The sequence below is a fragment of the Callospermophilus lateralis genome, chromosome 7, assembly GCF_048772815.1.
Source record: "Callospermophilus lateralis isolate mCalLat2 chromosome 7, mCalLat2.hap1, whole genome shotgun sequence".
NCBI classification, from domain to species: domain Eukaryota; kingdom Metazoa; phylum Chordata; class Mammalia; order Rodentia; family Sciuridae; genus Callospermophilus; species Callospermophilus lateralis.
The window spans coordinates 90,516,477-90,534,034 of record NC_135311.1 but is presented as its reverse complement, the minus strand read 5'-3'; the positions used below and the strand labels follow the sequence as shown (position 1 = coordinate 90,534,034).

The 17,558-nt window shown below is 35.4% G+C and overlaps 1 protein-coding gene across 2 annotated transcripts in view; it reads right to left on the bottom strand.

Moving 5' to 3' along the window:
- Dnai4 (dynein axonemal intermediate chain 4) overlaps window positions 1-17,558 on the bottom strand; it is a 102,427-nt gene that overhangs the window by 30,482 nt on the left and 54,387 nt on the right. For both annotated transcript variants that reach the window (XM_076862319.1, XM_076862318.1), the window contains one exon: window positions 8,701-8,897. In XM_076862319.1, coding sequence (XP_076718434.1) covers window positions 8,701-8,897 — 197 coding nt within the window. The remainder of the gene's footprint in view (window positions 1-8,700; window positions 8,898-17,558) is intronic.

Here is a 17,558-nt window from a genome sequence, read left to right as displayed (position 1 = left end):
CATATATGAACACAGGAAAGTTATGTCTGATTCATTCTGTTGTTTTTAATCTGCCCTTCCTTCCCACCATTCACCCCTGTCCAATCCAGTAACCCCCTTTCTTCCCTTCCTCACTGCCTATTATGAGTCAGCATCTGCATATCAGAGAGAACATTTAGCCTTAGCATGATAGTATCCAGTTACATCCATTTATTGGCAAATTCCATAATTTCATTGTTTTTTATGGTTGTGTAATATTTCATTGTGTATATATACCACATTGTCTTTATCCATTCATCTATTAAAGGGCACCTAGGTTGATTCCATAATTTAGCTATTGTGAATTGAGCTGCAATGAACAGTGATGTGGCCACATCACTACAGTATGCTGATTTTAAATCCTTTAAATTTATGTCAAGGAGTGGGATAATTGTGTCAAATGGTGGTTCCATTCCAAGTTTTCTGAGCAATCTCCATACTGCTTTCTAGAGTGGTTTTACCAATTTGCATTCCCACCAGCAATATATGGGTGACCTTTTTTCACCACATCTTCATCAGCATTTATTGTTACTTGTATTCTTGATAATTGCCATTCTGATTGGAATGAAATAAAATCTCAGTGTCATTTTAATTTGCATTTTTCTAATTGCTAGTGATGTTGAAAATCTTTTTCATATATTTGTGGACTGATTATATTTGTTCTACTGTGAAGTGCCTGTTCAGTTCTTTAGCCTATTTACTGATTGGGTTATTTGTTTTTTTGGTGTTAAGATTTTTGAGTTCTTCATATATCCTGGAGATTAATACTCTACCTGAGGTGCGGGTGGCAAAGATTTTCTCCGACTGTGTAGGCTCTCTCTTCATGTCCTGATTGTTTCCTTTACTTGAAGAAACTTTTTAGTCTGACACCATCTCATTGATTCTTGATTTTACTTCTTAACACTTCAAGAGTCTTATTGAGGAAGTTAGTTCCTAAGCAGATATGATAAAGAGTTGGGCCTACTTTTTCTTCTAGAAGACACAGGGTCTCTTTTCTAATGTGTAGTCCATGAGGCATGTTGTTTTGTGCAGGGTGAGAAATAGAAGTCTAATTTCATTTGATTACAAATGTATTTCCAGATTTCCCAGCACCATTTGTTGAAGAAGCTATCTATTCTTCAATGCATATGTATGGACCCTTTGTTTAGTATGAGATAACTGTATTTGTGTGGATTTCTCTCTGTGTTTTCTGTTCTGTACTATAGTCTTCATGTCTGTTTTAGTGCCAATACCATGCTGTTTTTGTTACTATATGTTTGTAGTATAATTTAAGGTCTGGTATTATAAAGCCTCCTACTTCATTTCTCTTGCAAAGCATAACTTTGGCTATTCTGGGCCTCTTATTTTTTCCAAATGAATTTCATGACTGCTTTTTCTATTTCTATTAAAAACACCATCAGTACCTGAATAGGAATTGCTGTGAATTCGTATAGCACTTTTGGTAGTATGGCCATTTTAACAATATCAATACTGCCTAACCAAGAGCATGGGAGATATTTTCATCTTCTAAGGTCTTCTTCAATTTCTTTCTTTAGCATTCTCTAGTTTTCATTGTAGAGGTCTTATACCTCTTTTGTAATTTTGATTCCCAAATACTTTATTTTCTTTGAGGCTATTGTGAATGGAATAGTTTTCCTAATTTCTTTTTCAGTAGATTCATCATTGATATATAGGAAAGCAATTCATTTATGGGTGTGAATTTTATATCCTGCTACTTTGCTAAATTAATTTATGAGATCTATAAGTTTTCTGGGGCAATTTTTTTGGGGGGGTTGTTCTAAATATAAGCATGTTGTCACTAAATAGGGATAGTTTAACTCTTCTTTTCCTATTTGTATCCCTTTTATTTCTTCTCTCTAATTGCTCTGGTTAGAGTTTCAAGGACTATATTGAGTAGAAGTTGTGAAAGAGGGCATCCCTGCCTTGTTTCAGTTTTTAGAGGGAACGCTTTCAATTTTTCTCCATTTAGAATGACATTTGCTTTGTTTTACCATATATAGCTTTTACAATGTTGAGATATGTGTCTACTATTCCTAATTTTTCTAGTGTTTTGAAAACAAGTGGATGCTGTATTTTGTCCAATGCTTTTTTCTGCATCTATTAAGAAAATCATGTGATTCTTGTCTTTTAAGTCTATTGATGTGATGAATTACATTCATTGATTTCTGTATGTTGTACCAACTTTTCATCCCTTGGATGAACCCCACTTGATCATGGTGCACTATCTTTTAAATATGTTTTTGTATAAAATTTACCAATATTTTATTAAGAATTTTTGCATCTATGTTCACCATGGATACTGATGTGAAGTTATTTATCCTTGATGTGTCTTTGTCTGGTTTTGGTATTAGGGGACTTCATAGAATGAGTTGGGAAAGGTTCCCTCCTTTTCTATTTCATAGAATAATTTGAGGAATGTTGGTGTAAATTCTTCTTTGAAGGTCTGGTAGAACTCAGTTGAGAATCCATGCGGTCCTGGAATTTTCATTGTTGGTAGACTTTTGATGATGTCTTCAATTTCATTGCTTGCAATTTATCTATTTAGATGTTCAATGTTCTTCTGATTCAATATGGGTAGGTCATATGTCTACAGAAATTTGTCAATGTCTTCAAGATCTTATATTTTATTAGAATTTAAGTTTTCAAACAAGTTCTGAATGTAGTCTGTATTTCAGTAGTGTCTGTTGTGTTATTTCCTTTTGTATCACAAATTTTAGTAATCTGAGTATTCTATTTCTCTTTGTTAGCTTGGCTGAGGGTTTATTAATTTTATTCATTTTTTCAAAGAACAAACTTTTTGTTTTGTCTATTTTTTGGATTTTTTTTGTTTTAATTTCATCGATTTCAGGTGTAGTTTTCATTATTTCCTGTCTTCTATTGCTTCTGGTATTTATTTGTTCTTCTTTTTCTAGAGCTATGAGATGTAATGTTAGGTTATTTATTTGTTGACTTTCTATTCTTTTAATGAATGAGCTCAATGCAATCAATTTTCTTCTTAGTATTGCCTTCATAGTGTTCCAGATTTTTGATATATTATATCACTATTCTCACCTCTAAGTATTTTTTAAATTTCATCCCTGATTTCTTCACATTTCCACTGGTCATTTAATAGTGTATTATTTAGTTTCCAGTTGTTAAGAGTAACTTTTATTTCTTATTTTATCATTCATTTCTAATTTCATTCCCTTATGATCTGAGAAAATGCAGGTATTATCTCTATTTTGTTGTATTTGCTAAGAGTTGCTTTGTGACCTAAAGTATGATTTGTTTTAGAGAAGGATCCATGTACTGCTGAGAAAAAAGTGTATTTGATTGTTGATGTATGAACTATTCTATGTTATGTCTGTATAAATTATTGATTGTATTTTTTGGGGGGGGGTACAGGGATAGAACAATTGAGGGACACTTGCCCAGTGAGCCACATTCCCACACCCTATTTTATATTTTATTTAGAGACACCATCTCACTGAGTTGCTTAGTGCCTTGCTTTGCTGAGGCTGGCTTTGAACTTGAGATCCTCCTGTCTCAGCCTCCCGGCTGCTGGAATTAAAGGCATGTGCCAACATACCTGGCATTGATTGTATTGGGGGTATTGAAGTCACCCAGTATTAATGTGTTGTGATATGTTTGATTCTTGAAAATAGTAAAGGGTTTCTTTGATGTATATACATGCTCCATTATTTGGGGCATAAATATTTAATATTGTTATGTCTTGTTGATGTAGAATTCCCTTGAACAGTATGAAATGTTCTTGTCAATCTTCAAATGTCCTTCTTCAAGCCAATTAACTTTGGTTTGATGTCCACTTTATGAGGACAGAAATCCTTGATGTGAATGATAAGATCCATATGAATGATAGGTTTTTTCCCATCCTTTTACCTTAAGTCTGTGGATGCTTTGAATACAAGTTGAGTCTTTTGTAGACAGCATATTGTTCGTTTTTTTTTTTTTAAATCCAATCTTCACTCCATGTCTTTGATCAGCGTTTAGGCCACTTACATTCAATGTTATTATTGAGAAATAATTTTTATTCCCTGTTATTTTGATTTATTTCTGATTTTTAATTTGAATTAGTTTCTCTTTCGACTATTCTTCTAGAATAGTTCTTCCCAATGCTGGTTTCCCTTTTTTTTCATTTCTTCTTCATGAAATATCTTATTGAGTATGTTTTGTACTGCAGGCTTTCCAGTTCTGAATTCAATTTTAACTAACTCTTGTTCATTATGGAAGGTTTTATTTCATCATCAATTCCAAAGCTTAGTTTTGCTGAGTATAGTATTGTTGGCTGGCTTCCATGTTCTCTCAGACCTTGATATGTTATTCCAAGGCTTCCTAGCTTTGAGGGTCTGGGTTTAAAGATCAGTTGAGATCCAGATTGATTTCCCTCTAAATGTGACCTGTCATTTTTCTCTGGCAGCATTTAAAATTCTATCCTTATTCTGTATGTTAGGTATTTTCAAAGTAATGTGCCTTGGTGTGGGTCTGTATATTTGTATATTTGGGGTCATGTAAGCTTTCTGAATTTGATTTTCCATTTCATTCTTTAGATTTGGAAAATTTTTTGGTCTTATTTCAATGAAAAGATTGTACATTCCTTTTGGTTTTTTATCTCTGAGCTTTCTCTGTCCCAATAAATCTTAAATTTGGTCTTTTCAGTTTATTCCATATTACTTGAAGTTTTAATTTGGTTTATTGATTCCTTCATTTCAAAGATTTCTGTTTTTTTTCCGCAGAATGTCTCTTTCTTGAAGTCGTCTTTCACTTCTAGTATTTTCTCTCTAATTTCACTCCTTATACCATCCTTTCTTTCACGTATCAGTTTAACTACGTAGATTCTAAACTCCCTCTCTGACATTTCTTCCACTGTGATGCCAATGAATTCTGTTACTGGAGTATATTGGTTTGTTTGGGGCAATTTATTCCCTTGCTTTTTCATCTAACAGTATGAATCTAAGGCAGTAGAGTTTTTAACCCTGTGGATTAGAATGTCACTGAAGGTTTCCAGTACCTCACTGTTTAGGGGGAGTCAAATAACAGCAATAACCAATTCAAACAATATACTGCATTAAATCAAATAGTTCCTACTATGACATCCACAATCTTAATTATAATAATAAACAAATGATATGATCAGTTATTGCCTACAATAAAACAGCAAGTTTGTAAAATGGTTTACAATTTCAAATGTTGGACAGGGAGAGAAGAGAAGTGATATATAGGATGTGATGATTATGAGGGAGGAGAGAAAATAGAAGTAAAAAGATTAAAGAAAGAAAGAAAGAGAATAACAAATTGGCTGATAGTGGAAGAAAAGGAGAAAAAGAATCAAGGAAAACACATAAGAGAAAAATATAAAGTGAAGTGTTAAAAATTAAAAATAAATCAAAATAACAGAATGTAAAACAAAACTAAGACATTACTAATCAAATATCCTAGTCCCCCCAAAATTCATTCATGAAAAATAACTGGCTTCAAAAAAGCTAGAAATGAGAAAAAAATCAAGTATGAGTATGCATAAATATTCATGTAGCATTAAAGACACAATTGAAAAGAGAAAGAATTTTAAAAAAATTCTTGATGATTAAAAAAGAACAAAATTATGTCATTTGCAGGTAAGTGGATGACAATGGAGAAGATAAAGCTAAGTGAAGTTAGCCAATCCCCAAAAAACAAATGCCAAATGTTTTCTCTGATATAAGGAGGTTGACTCATAGTGGAGTAGGGAGGGAGAGCATGGGAGGATTAGATTAATTCTAGATAGGGAAGAGGGGTGGAAGGGAAACGGAGGGGACAGGAAATTAGCAAGGGTGGTGCAATATGTGGTCATCATTATGCAAAGTACATGTATGAAGACTTGAATTGGGTGTCAACATACTTTGTGTTCAAACAGAGATATGAAAAATTGTGGTATATATGTATATTAAGAATTGTAATGCAAAAAAGTACACGTTCAAAGGCATAAATTGGCGTGAACATACTTTATATAGATATGAAAAACCGTGCTTTATATGTATAATAAGAATTGTAATACATTCTACTGCTGTCGTGTATTTATATATAAAAAAAATAAAATCAATAAAAAAATCTTGATGCAAAGTTAAAGAATCTTTTCATTGAACTTCAAAACATTCTCAGCTTCTTTTCTTAGCGGGATATGGTGGGGTCTTCTGGAGCATGATACTTCACCCTGGGGATTGTTGGAGTGAGAGAGGTAAACCCATAGATGGAATTCCTGGAGGCAGGGTTTAGGCTTAGGTGGGCTCCAGGTTCTTCGCTGAATGCTAATTGGTCTGGATAGTTTAAATCGGTGCACCTCCAGTGCCCAGGACTTGCTGGTCCCTGTCGAAAGACTGGATCCCAGGGATCTCCCTGGGTTTCACTCAAGTTGTGGAGGAGCTAATTCTGAATTCCTTATATCACCTGTGGACCCCTTATTTCCTGGTCTTGGGTTCAGTCTTCAACTCAATTTATCCTGCCTCCACCCTTCCAAATTCCTGGCCAGATATGTCTCTCCAAGAAGGTCCTACAAACCATCAGATTGGAGGGGGAGGGTTAGAGCCAGGTGGATTTCCACAACCATTTGTCCTCTATATAAACCTCTCTCCATGTCTGATTTTCTCCTGGTAAGTTAAGCACACTCTTTGTTGTGTAATGTTTGCTTACTGGGCCTGTATTTCAGGCGAAACTCAGATTTGCAAGAAATTGGCTCTTTTAGCTGCCAGTATCCATGCATGTGCTGCAAAATTATTCCTTCCTTTGTCCTCTGCATGCCGTGTGGGGAGATGGTGGTTTCTTTCCCCCACAACGATATTGTGCACTGCGCCTTTTAGTTTAAGACAATTTCCTTGATCTCTAAATGCTCCATACCTAGACATGCCTCAGGTCTCCTAAAAGTGCAGGTTCCTATAATTGCCTTATCCCTCCACTTTGCTCATGGAGGGACCACTGTGGATATTGCTTGCTGCCTGGTCATGGCAGTGGCTGAGCTGCTGGGGATTTCTTCCTTATTTTATTATATCCAACCTCTTGAGTCCCCAATCTGCTTTGAATGTCTAGTTCTAAATTCCAGTGAAGTCCACCACCCCGCTTTTTTTGTTCACCCACCTTGATGAGAAGCTGCCTTTCTGCTTTTTTGGTTTCACATCATGGAACAGCTAGGAATGCGATCTCCTTTATTCTGCTATCTTGAAAACCACCATAAGGCACAATTCAGGATAGCTAAACTGTGGAATCAACCTAGTGCCCTTCAATAAATGAATGGATTAAAAAAAATGTGGCACATATAGACAACAGAATATTAATCAGCAATAAAAGAGAATAAAATCATGGCATTTGTAGGTAAATGGATAGAGTTGGAAGAGATAATGCTAAATGAAGTTAGCCAAAAAACCAAATGCTAAATGTTTTCTCTGATATAAGGAGAATGATTCATAGTGGGGTAGGGAGAGGAAGCATGGGGAGGAATAGATGAACTCTAGATAGGGCAGAGGGGTGGGAGGGGAAAAGAGGGAGCATGGGGTTAGAAATGATAGTAAAATGTGATGGACATTATTATCCAAAGTACATCTATGAAGACATGAATTAATGTCAATATACTTTGTATACAACCAGAGATATGAAAAATTGTGCTCTATATGTGTAATAAGAATTATAATGCATTCTACTGTCATATATAAATAAACAAATTAATTAAAAAAGCAAACCATCCCCTAAGGTTAATTCTTAAACATATGTAATACAATGTAATTCTAAAAAAATATTTTTGACCACTTTAAAAACACACTATTTATCTCAAAGATAGTGTTATTCTCCAAAAGGTTTCTGAAATTGCTAAATTCCAAAATTTAGATTTAGAAATGGGAAATGTCTTCAGAATGAGTTTATAAACTCCAGGAGGAAATTGGCTTTGTTATTCTATAATTATTTCTTCTTTACAAGCAAACATACCATTTCTGAGCTTGATTCAGCTTTTTGTTTGTTTGTTTGTTTTAAAAGGATTTTCGGCAGTGCAATAGTTAAGGGTGAGAACTTGGTGCCAGGTTATCTGTTTAGATTCTGACTGTTTCATTTAATAGTTGTGATCATTGGGTAAGTTATTTAAACTTTTTGTATCTCAGTTTCCTCATCAACATAATGAAGAAAACAATAATACCTGAAAGTGTTAACACAGGTATAACACAACACTGTCTGGTTTATACTGTTTAAGTGTTTGCTAATATTAGTAGTAATAGCATTTAAAGGAATCTCAAAATTATTTTGCCTATTTGCAGAGTCACTGGATTGAAGTATATACTTCTAAATATGACTAATTTGAGGAGAATCTGAATTTTGTTACATGAGTTTTGGTATATGTTAAAATTAATCAACCATATATTACTTTCTAGCATGTGTCTTAGTATCTGAAATGAATTGAGAATACCATGTCCCAAGTACATGTCCTAAAATAAAAATGATAATGTTTTATATATATGTATGTCCATACACACACACACACACACACACATGATCTTGTAACTGTTTTTATTTTCCCTTTTAGAAATATGAAGTAGTTTTAGGGACATTCTAAAATTGGGGATTAATTTTAATTAATTGCCTCAAAGAGGAAAAAAGTCTTCATTACTAGAATTTGACAGTTGTCCTTAAATCCTAGAGATGGAATTATTAAAATATTTGATAACTTACTGTGTTTGTTTTATTCCAGGCAAGGCTGCTTATGTTAAGGCCTTTGGTTAAGTCACAGGAAAAAGACCAAAGTCGTTCCAAATTGGCTGGTTCTCCAACTATTTCTTCTATTTCTTCCTCCTCCTCCTTAACTTCTTCCTCTACTTCTTCAAGTTTTTCACCTTCTAAAACCTCTTTAGGCTCTTCAGGTTCAAGTTCTAAAATAAAATAGAAACCTCATTGTATTCTATACGTTTAGGGGGCCTTCCAAAGTCTCCAAACAGGATATCTATCTGCCACTTAGAATTTAAGCACCATAGATCTACTAGATCATATGACCAAAGTGATAGAGTACTTTGAATAGTAGCCTGGATCTGTTGCAGTCTCCGGTTGTTCTGGGTCCTACTGAAAACTAGCAGTTTTATTGATAACTCAGTAAATGGGCCAGGCTAGAACATCCAGATTAGGAATACACTGCCTCCATTGTGCCTCCTGCTTTTCTTTTTGGTTGGAAAGGGACCAGGTGCAAAAACTTCACCTTAGAAGGTATAGCTCAACTTATCCCACCCCAAGGGATTCCTAGAAATTCCACTGAGATAGAAGTTACCTTTTTCTATCAAATTTATTTCCTACTCTGTGATGTGCAAATGTCTCACCATAGGTTTAATACTTGTTTACTAGGTCCAACTAGTATAATATTATCAATGAAATTGTCCAGTCTTGTGAAAGTGAAAGACCGTGTATATTAAATTATGACACAGGGCTGAAGAACTGATATATCATGGAGATAAGATAGTAAAGGTATATAGCTTCCAACATTTTTTATTTTGTCACAGAAATTGAAAAGAGAAAAAGGAGCATTGCCTTATCGATAGTTATACATGATATATGAAGGAGACATATTAGTTTACTCAGACTATGAAGTTCCATCTGGAGTGCCAGTTGCCCTTGGAGTTACCACCTAGGTTAAGTTGATAATAATTCACTGTAATTCTCCAAGATTCATGTTTTCTACATAAGCCAAATGCATGAGTCAAATGAGAGATATGGTGGGAACCCACATCCCTGGATATCTCAAGTCTTTTGCAGTAGCTCTAACCTCTACAATCACTCTGGGAATGTTTCATTGCTTTTGGTTTACTATCATTACCATCCAAACTTTGTAGCTTACATTAAGGTTCATTCTTGGTGATATATATTCTATGAATCTTGACAAATGTATAATGACATTTATCCTCCATTATAGTATCATACTAAATAGTTTCAGTGCTCTAAAGGTTTTCTATGCTCTACTTTCACCCTTTCCTGCCCCCTTATCCCTGGCAAGCATTAATCTTTTCACTCATTCCATAATTTTGCCTTTTCTCAATGTAATGCAGTTGGAATCATGCAGTTCGTGGCCTTTTCAGATTGACTTTATTTGCATTTAAGTTTCCTCCATGTCTTTCATAGCTTGATAATCTATCACTGAATAGTATTCCAATATCTTAATGTACCACAGTATATTTTTCCATTTATTCCTAAAGGACATTCTTGATTGCTTCCAAGTTTTGGCAATTATGAATAAAGCTCCTATAAACATCCAAGTTCAGGTTTTATATGCAAACATTTTAAGTCATTTGCATAAATACCAAGGAGAAATAGTTAGATTGTATGGTAAGAATATTCCACCAGCAATGAATGAGAGTTCTTCCACACCTTCAACATCATTTGTATTGTCAGTGTTTTCAGTTTGGCCATTCTAATAGGTGTGTAGTGGTTTCTCATTTTTGTTTTAATTTGCAATTCCCTAATGACATATTTTATATGCACAAATGCCATATGTGTATCTTCTTTGGTTAAATGTCTCTTCAAATCTTTTATTTTTTTTAAATCATGTTTTTTATTCCCTGATTGTTGGGTTCTAATAAATTTTCCTATATTTTGCACAATTGTCACTTACCAGCTATGTTTTTTTTCCCCACATTTTATTGGTGCTACTATAGTTGTACATAATGGTGGGATCTGTCTACACATTTGTACATGCATATTATATAATTTGGCCAATATCTTTCTCGAGCTATACTTCTTTCCCTCAGCTATGTCTTTTGCACATATTTTCTTCGGTGATTTGTTTTCTTATTTTCTTAATGGTATATTTCACAGAACAGAGGTTCTTAATTTTTACAAGGTCCAGCTTATCAACTAGTCCTTTGAGTTGTTTGTTTCTTTGATGTTTTATTTAAAAAATCATTTCATTTGGGCATGGTGGTACATGCCTGTAATCCCAGTGACTCAAGAGGCTGAAGCAGGAGAAACTGAAGTTCAAGGCCAGCTTCAACAACTTAGCAGAGACCTTGTCTTTAAAAAAAAAAAAAAAAAAAAAAAAGTCTAGAGATGTAGCTCAGTGGCAAAGTACCTGTGGATTCAATCTCCAGTTCCAAAAAACAAATCAATCAATCAATCAATCAATCAATCAATCAATAAATAGTCATTGCAATACCCAAGGCCATTAAGGGTTTTCCCTGTTATTTTCCAGTAATTTTATGATTTATGTTTTGAGCCCATGATCCATTTGAGTTAATTTTTGTGAAAGTTTGAAGATCTGTGTCTAGATTCACTTTTTTTTTTTTTTGCCAAGTCTAGTTGCTCCAACACCACTTGTTAAAGAGACTATCTTTTCTCTGTTATATTGCCTCAGTTCTCCAACATTGTTACTCTCCTTTGGTAATGAATATTCTAGGTATTCTAGGTCTTTTAAAAGTCCTCCCCCCCACTTTCTCAGTGACCCTTTCATCTGTTTCCACTGACTTATTTTTCTTGTAGTTATGGGTCACATTTTCCTCCTTCTTCATGTTACTAATAATTTTTATTGATGTTGTTTGTTGTGTTATAAAGCTGATGCGTGGATTTTTTTTCTTTAAAAAGTGTTTAGGTTAATTTGGACAAGTAGTTAACTTACTTTTAGGTTAGAATTCTATTTTATGGCCTTTTAAAAAGATTGTTGGAGAGTTTAGACTAGCCTTAACTCTGGGGCTAGTCAAGCCTTATTGTTAAAGTATCACCCTCTAGATATCTATTGAATGCCTCAGTTATGCAACAAGGTCTCTCTGTAGCTACTCAAAATTCAATATGTATCTCTCCATCTGGTGTGAACTTTGATACTTGTACCTCATAATTGTTCTTTGCTTGACTTTATAGTGTTTTATTCTAAATGTATAGTTTAGGTTGCAGTCAAAGATTCAATGGCAGATTTTTGCAGTATTTTATCTGCTATAGCTCCCTCTTCTCTTGATTCTCTATCCACAAATTCCAGTCATCCCAGCTTCCCTGACCTCTAGTCTATATCTCATCATATAAGCAAAATCACAACACTGTACTAGGGTTCCCATTCCTGCATGTGGTCTCATAACTATCTATATTCTAATTAAAACTAGAAGTACTATTTCACTTTTTAAAAAAGATCAATGATAGGCTTCAAATTACTATGGTAGGCTTTTAATTATCATGCATTAATCATAGTAAACTTGCCCTCCTACCATAAACAAATAAAAAAAAAAAAACCCTGGATGTGATATCTGTTGTAAATGTTTTTAGGCACTGAACAATAGATAATGCAGGACTGTGAACTACATGGTAAAGCTCATTTTAGCATAGGAACAATTTCCTGATCAGAGCTGGGAAGTGCTTTAGGATGGTGGAGAACATAGTAATACCAGGGGATTCTCTGAGTATGAGCCCATTACTGTGCTTCTTTTGTTATGAAGTTAATTCCTTGGTCAGAAACAAAGCTGTGTATCAATAACATGACATTACAAAAGTTGGTCTGTAAGACCATAGACCATAGTTTTGGAACAAGCATATTGGTAGAAGGGAAATCCAAATTTAAAGTAAGCACCAGTAAATACAAAACAGCAAGATGGACATGGTTCTATAAAATCAACCTGTCACCAGATAGAAGACTGTGGAATGGCTCCATATTGAGAACTACATTGGTCTCTGCTGCTGGCAAATCAGTGATTCAGCAGTGATAACAACCAGGTTGACCTTAGTGAGCATAGGCCCATGTTGCTGAGCCTATGCATAGCCCTGCCACTATGGCCACTTTTTTCATGAGTCCACTGGGTGAAGAAAGGAGTGGCTAGAGAAAGAGACTTAATAGTATCCACAGTATGGGTCATACTATCCACTTGATATGAAGTCGTCTTCTGTTGACATCACCCTTTGATGAACATTAATATATGACATAAATATCTTCACATCCTTTGCCCATTCAGAGTGGTCCATCCACATAACTCTTTGCCAAAATTTTTCATCACTAGTTTCCTAATCATGGTCTTTTCAAGTCATTGACTCTAGCAAGTGAATCAGTTTACAATCACACACCTGGATATTTCTCTTTTTAAGCAATGTGTACAATCAGGTGTACTGCTTGAAGTTCCGCCCACTGAGAATATTTTCCTTCACTAGTGTCTTAAGAAATGTACCAGAAAAGGGCTTTAGTACTACAGCTGTCTACTTTCAAGTGGTGTCTGTAAACCTATTCCTAGTCCTATTTTCCTCTGTCAACTGATTATAAGATGAAACCATAGATGCAGAATGAAAGAGAGAAGACTCTCTAGCAGAAGTAAGAACTATGGGCATTTGGGCCACTTCTTCAAGTAACTTACTTGTACCTTCAGGAACTGCTTGGGCCCTAACACTTCCATTTGATGATGGAGTACTACTGTGCATGCCCAACTTCATTGGTGGGTAAGATAACACCAGTCTATGATAGTAGCTCAGGTCATATGGTAATTTGATGGCACATGGTCAAGTATTCAGTTTCCGTAAAGCCTAGTTATAGGTAAATGGCTGCCTCTCAAAATTATAAAGGCCTGTTCTGTGATTAAAGCATTATTATTATTTTCTGCCACTGATACCTCAAGTACCACTGGATATGCTTGATCTTATATGATCCAAGTGGCAAAGGAGTTTGTATACAGCATTCTTTTCTTCTGAGCCCTCAAGTTAGCAACATGAGGGTCACTCAGTAAATGGGCCAGAGTGAAGCATTCAAACAAGAAATGTGTTCTCTCCAAAATCCTAATAGACCCACTAGTTATTGTATCTAGGCAACTTATCTTTGTTGACTGTAGGAGAAGCCAAATGCAGCAACTTGTCTTTAAACTTAGAAGTGATATCTTTACATGCTCTATACCACCTAAACCACTATAAATTTCACTAAGGTAGAAGACTCCTGAATTTTAGTAGGATTTTCTATCCTCTGAAATGAAAATGTTTACCAAAAAGTCTAGAGTGGTTGCTATTTCTCACTCACTAGGTCAATCGGGATAATATAATAAATTCAATGGAGCAGTATAATATCTTTTGAAAGGGAAAGGCAACAAGACACATAACTTACTGTGAAGTAAATTAGGACATATGGTTAGAGAGTATACTCCTGGGGTGGGACAGTGAAAGGATACTGCTGGCCTTGCCATTCAAAGAGGTTTAGCACAAGCATTACCTCTTGCCAGCTGAAAGCAAACAGCTCCTGGGTGGCTTTATAGATAGATGTGCTTTAAAAGGCATTTTTCAGATAAACAGCTGCTTACCAGATACTAGGAAATGTGTCACTTTGTTCAAACAGTGAAACTACATCTGGTACAGCAACTATAATTGTAGTCAACATAGTTAAGCTTATGATAATGCACTATTATTCTCCAAAATTCATCTATCTTCTGCACAGGTTAAACAGAAAAGTTGAATGGAGATGTGATGAAATCATCACCCTCACATCTTTCAAATCCTTGACAGACTAATCTGTGCAATCCCTCCAAGGATGAGTACTGTTTTCGATTTATTAAGAGAGAAGCAGTATAATCCTTCCATTTGGTCTTTTCCACAGTAATAGCATTGACTCCATAGGTTAGGGAATCAATGGGGGGATTCTATCAGCTGCTAAATATGTTGATTCAAATTATGTATTCTCAATCTGGGAAAATAATCACAGGATGAGTTCAGGAACCCACTGGAACCTACAGAGTCAGACTTAAGCTAAAACTCCATGGATCATTGATCCTACATAAGCCCCTTTTCTGACTGCAAGGCCTCGATGACATTTTAAGTCTCCTGGAATCAGTCATATCAGATCTAGTGTCCAGTAGTCTGAAAGGTCTGATTATGCTCTTTTCCTCAATACATAGGTATTCCCTTTGAGGCAGGCAGGGAGAAATATTAACAGATTAATATATAGCTAATCCATAAATAAGTTTATAGATTAAGTATAAATTTATGGTAGTATACCAGGGCCATTCCTTAAGGGCACCTGGTCTCTCTTTCATTCAAAGGGTTCTGGGTCTATAAATTGGCTCAAATCTGGGAATTGATTGAGGGGTGATAAGTCTATTTTTATGATTCAAGTTAGACACATTTTACCTGGAAGTTTTCTGCTTACACAGATCAAGTAAGAATTTAGTAGGCTTTCTATTTATTTCACTTCTAGAAACACCATGATTAACTAGCCAATGCCAAAGATCTACAGAAATCAGACTGCTCTGATTATGGATTTGTCTCTGCTATTCTTTATAGTAACTAAGCCACCTTGCCTTTGATGGTTGAATGCCACCATTTGGCCCTGCCACCTTAGGATTCAATTATTCCCATTGCCTTTAAATTTTCTAATTGAGTGATTTTGATTCCCACTGTTAAGTTCTGGCATACAGAAAGAGAAACCACAAATCACTTTAATGATGTGGGACTCCCCATACAAATCTGTTTCTCAAATTCATGAAAGATATGTGAACCCTCCTAGCATGGATGACTAGATTTTAAGTGAGAAGTTCACTCTAGCATTCCAATCTCTCCTTTTCTACATGACACCAAGGGAGACTGAGCATCTCACTCATGATGGGTCAACTTTTAAACAAACCAAGAGGGTAACTTATCAGAGCTCTAACTCCCTATGTTGCAACTTTAAGTTAAGAATATCTGCTTGGTAGGCCCATATTAATAAACTTAGCCTGATCCAACTTTATGTTTTTTACACCATTATCATACCTGTAATTATCATTTTACACCATTATCATACTTGTAATATCTATTCTTATAACTATCCCCCAGAATTTTGCTTATATAAATTAGAAAATTCAAGGAGCTCTTGTAGTGCATCACCTCATGAGGCATACTTTTTATCTCATCTTTAGGGACCTGCTGAGACTTGAATGTGATTATAGATCTAGAAGCAAAAAAGGGTGGTGGGTGTATGTCTTAAGGAGAATCAGTATTGTCTTGCTTGGGAACTGGCTAAAGGGAGGCAGACAATGAAGTTTATTTCCTCATACATGTCACTAAGTTACTTACCATTGTGGTTTGGAATGCCACCCACTGAAGGGTGGAGAGAACATTTCTACTGGCAAAATTCATCAGAATTTAAGAGCTCACTGTCCCCAGCTTCATTATATTCCACAAATCCTCATCTCAACTTTCAGGATCCTGTTGGTTCCCAAAGACGCCCTCACATTAACAGGAGATATCCTGTGAGGCTGAGAGCTCAATTTCATTAAAATTCAGCCAATCACTTTATGAGAGCTTATGTTTGATTTTCATTAGTTTTAACCCTGTGATTATAGGAGAGAAGATTCTCCTTCGGGGAACATTTAGACGGTCAATGGTTATTTTTGTGGTGCTTGGTCCAGGAATTAAAATCCTCAAGTTCATCCTTTCTTTCCATTCCTTTGTCTAGAGACATTAGGCACAATCAACCAAAGTTATCATATTCCTTCACTTTCCACAAATGTTATAAAGTATTATATAAAGAGTCACTAAGTTCCTTCCTCTTATAAGTGTTTGATTAGGAGTATCCAATGCAGATATTTTGTGTATCTCTTATAAACAGTTAATGCTATAGACTATTAATGCTTTCTATACTCTTTGAGGTAGAATTCTTAGCATTGTTAAATCTTATCAGGTTAGACAACTAATTTTAAATCTGATAAGATTAGAGAACAAATTTCAGAAACTCTAAAGTGAATTAAGGAAATTAATCCTTAAAATTCTGTTCTCTAAAGCTGCTCTTGGTACCAAAATCTGAATTAGACAGCATTCTCCTGAGAGGCATAACCAATAGAACTGATGAATAGATGGATAAAAAAACTTATTAGGGGAATTGAGTCCTACAATTATGTAGATTGAGAGATTCTAAGAGGTTGTTTGTAAGTTGAAGACAAAGGGAAGCCAGTACTGTGGCTCAGTCCTAATCTGAAAAAGCTCAGAACTAGGAAAGTCAGTGGTGTAATTCTCAGTCAGAAGCCAAAGGCCTAATAACCCAGAGACCTGCTAGCACAAATCCCAGAGTCCGAAAGTCATAGAACCTAAAGTTCTAATGTCCAAGGGCAGGAGAAGAAGGGTATACGAGTTCCAGGAGTAAGAGAGGGGATGTAGAGAAAATTTTACTTTTACCCTGCCTTTTTTTTTTTTTTTTTTTTTTTTGGTACTGGGGGATTGAACTCACTGAGCAATGTCTCCAGCCCTAGTTTGTATTTTATTTAGAGACAGGTGTCAGTTGCTTAGTGCCTCCCTGTTGCTGAGGCTGGCTTTGAATTTGAGATCCTCCTGCCTCAGCTTCCCAAGCCGCTGGGATTACAGGCAAGTGCCACCACGCCCGGCCTTACTCTGCCTTTTTGTTCCATCTGAGCCTTCATGCAATTGGATAGTGCCTACCCTCATTAGGTGATGGCAGATATTCCCTACTTGGTCCACTGTTTCAAATGCCAATCTTTTCTGGAAACACTCTTACAGACATACTCATAATACTTTACCAATTATTTGGGCATCTCTTAATCCAGTCAAGTTGACACCAAAAAGTAATCATCACAGATAGCATTCAGGAGATAAAAGTCTGAATGTACCTAATGTCA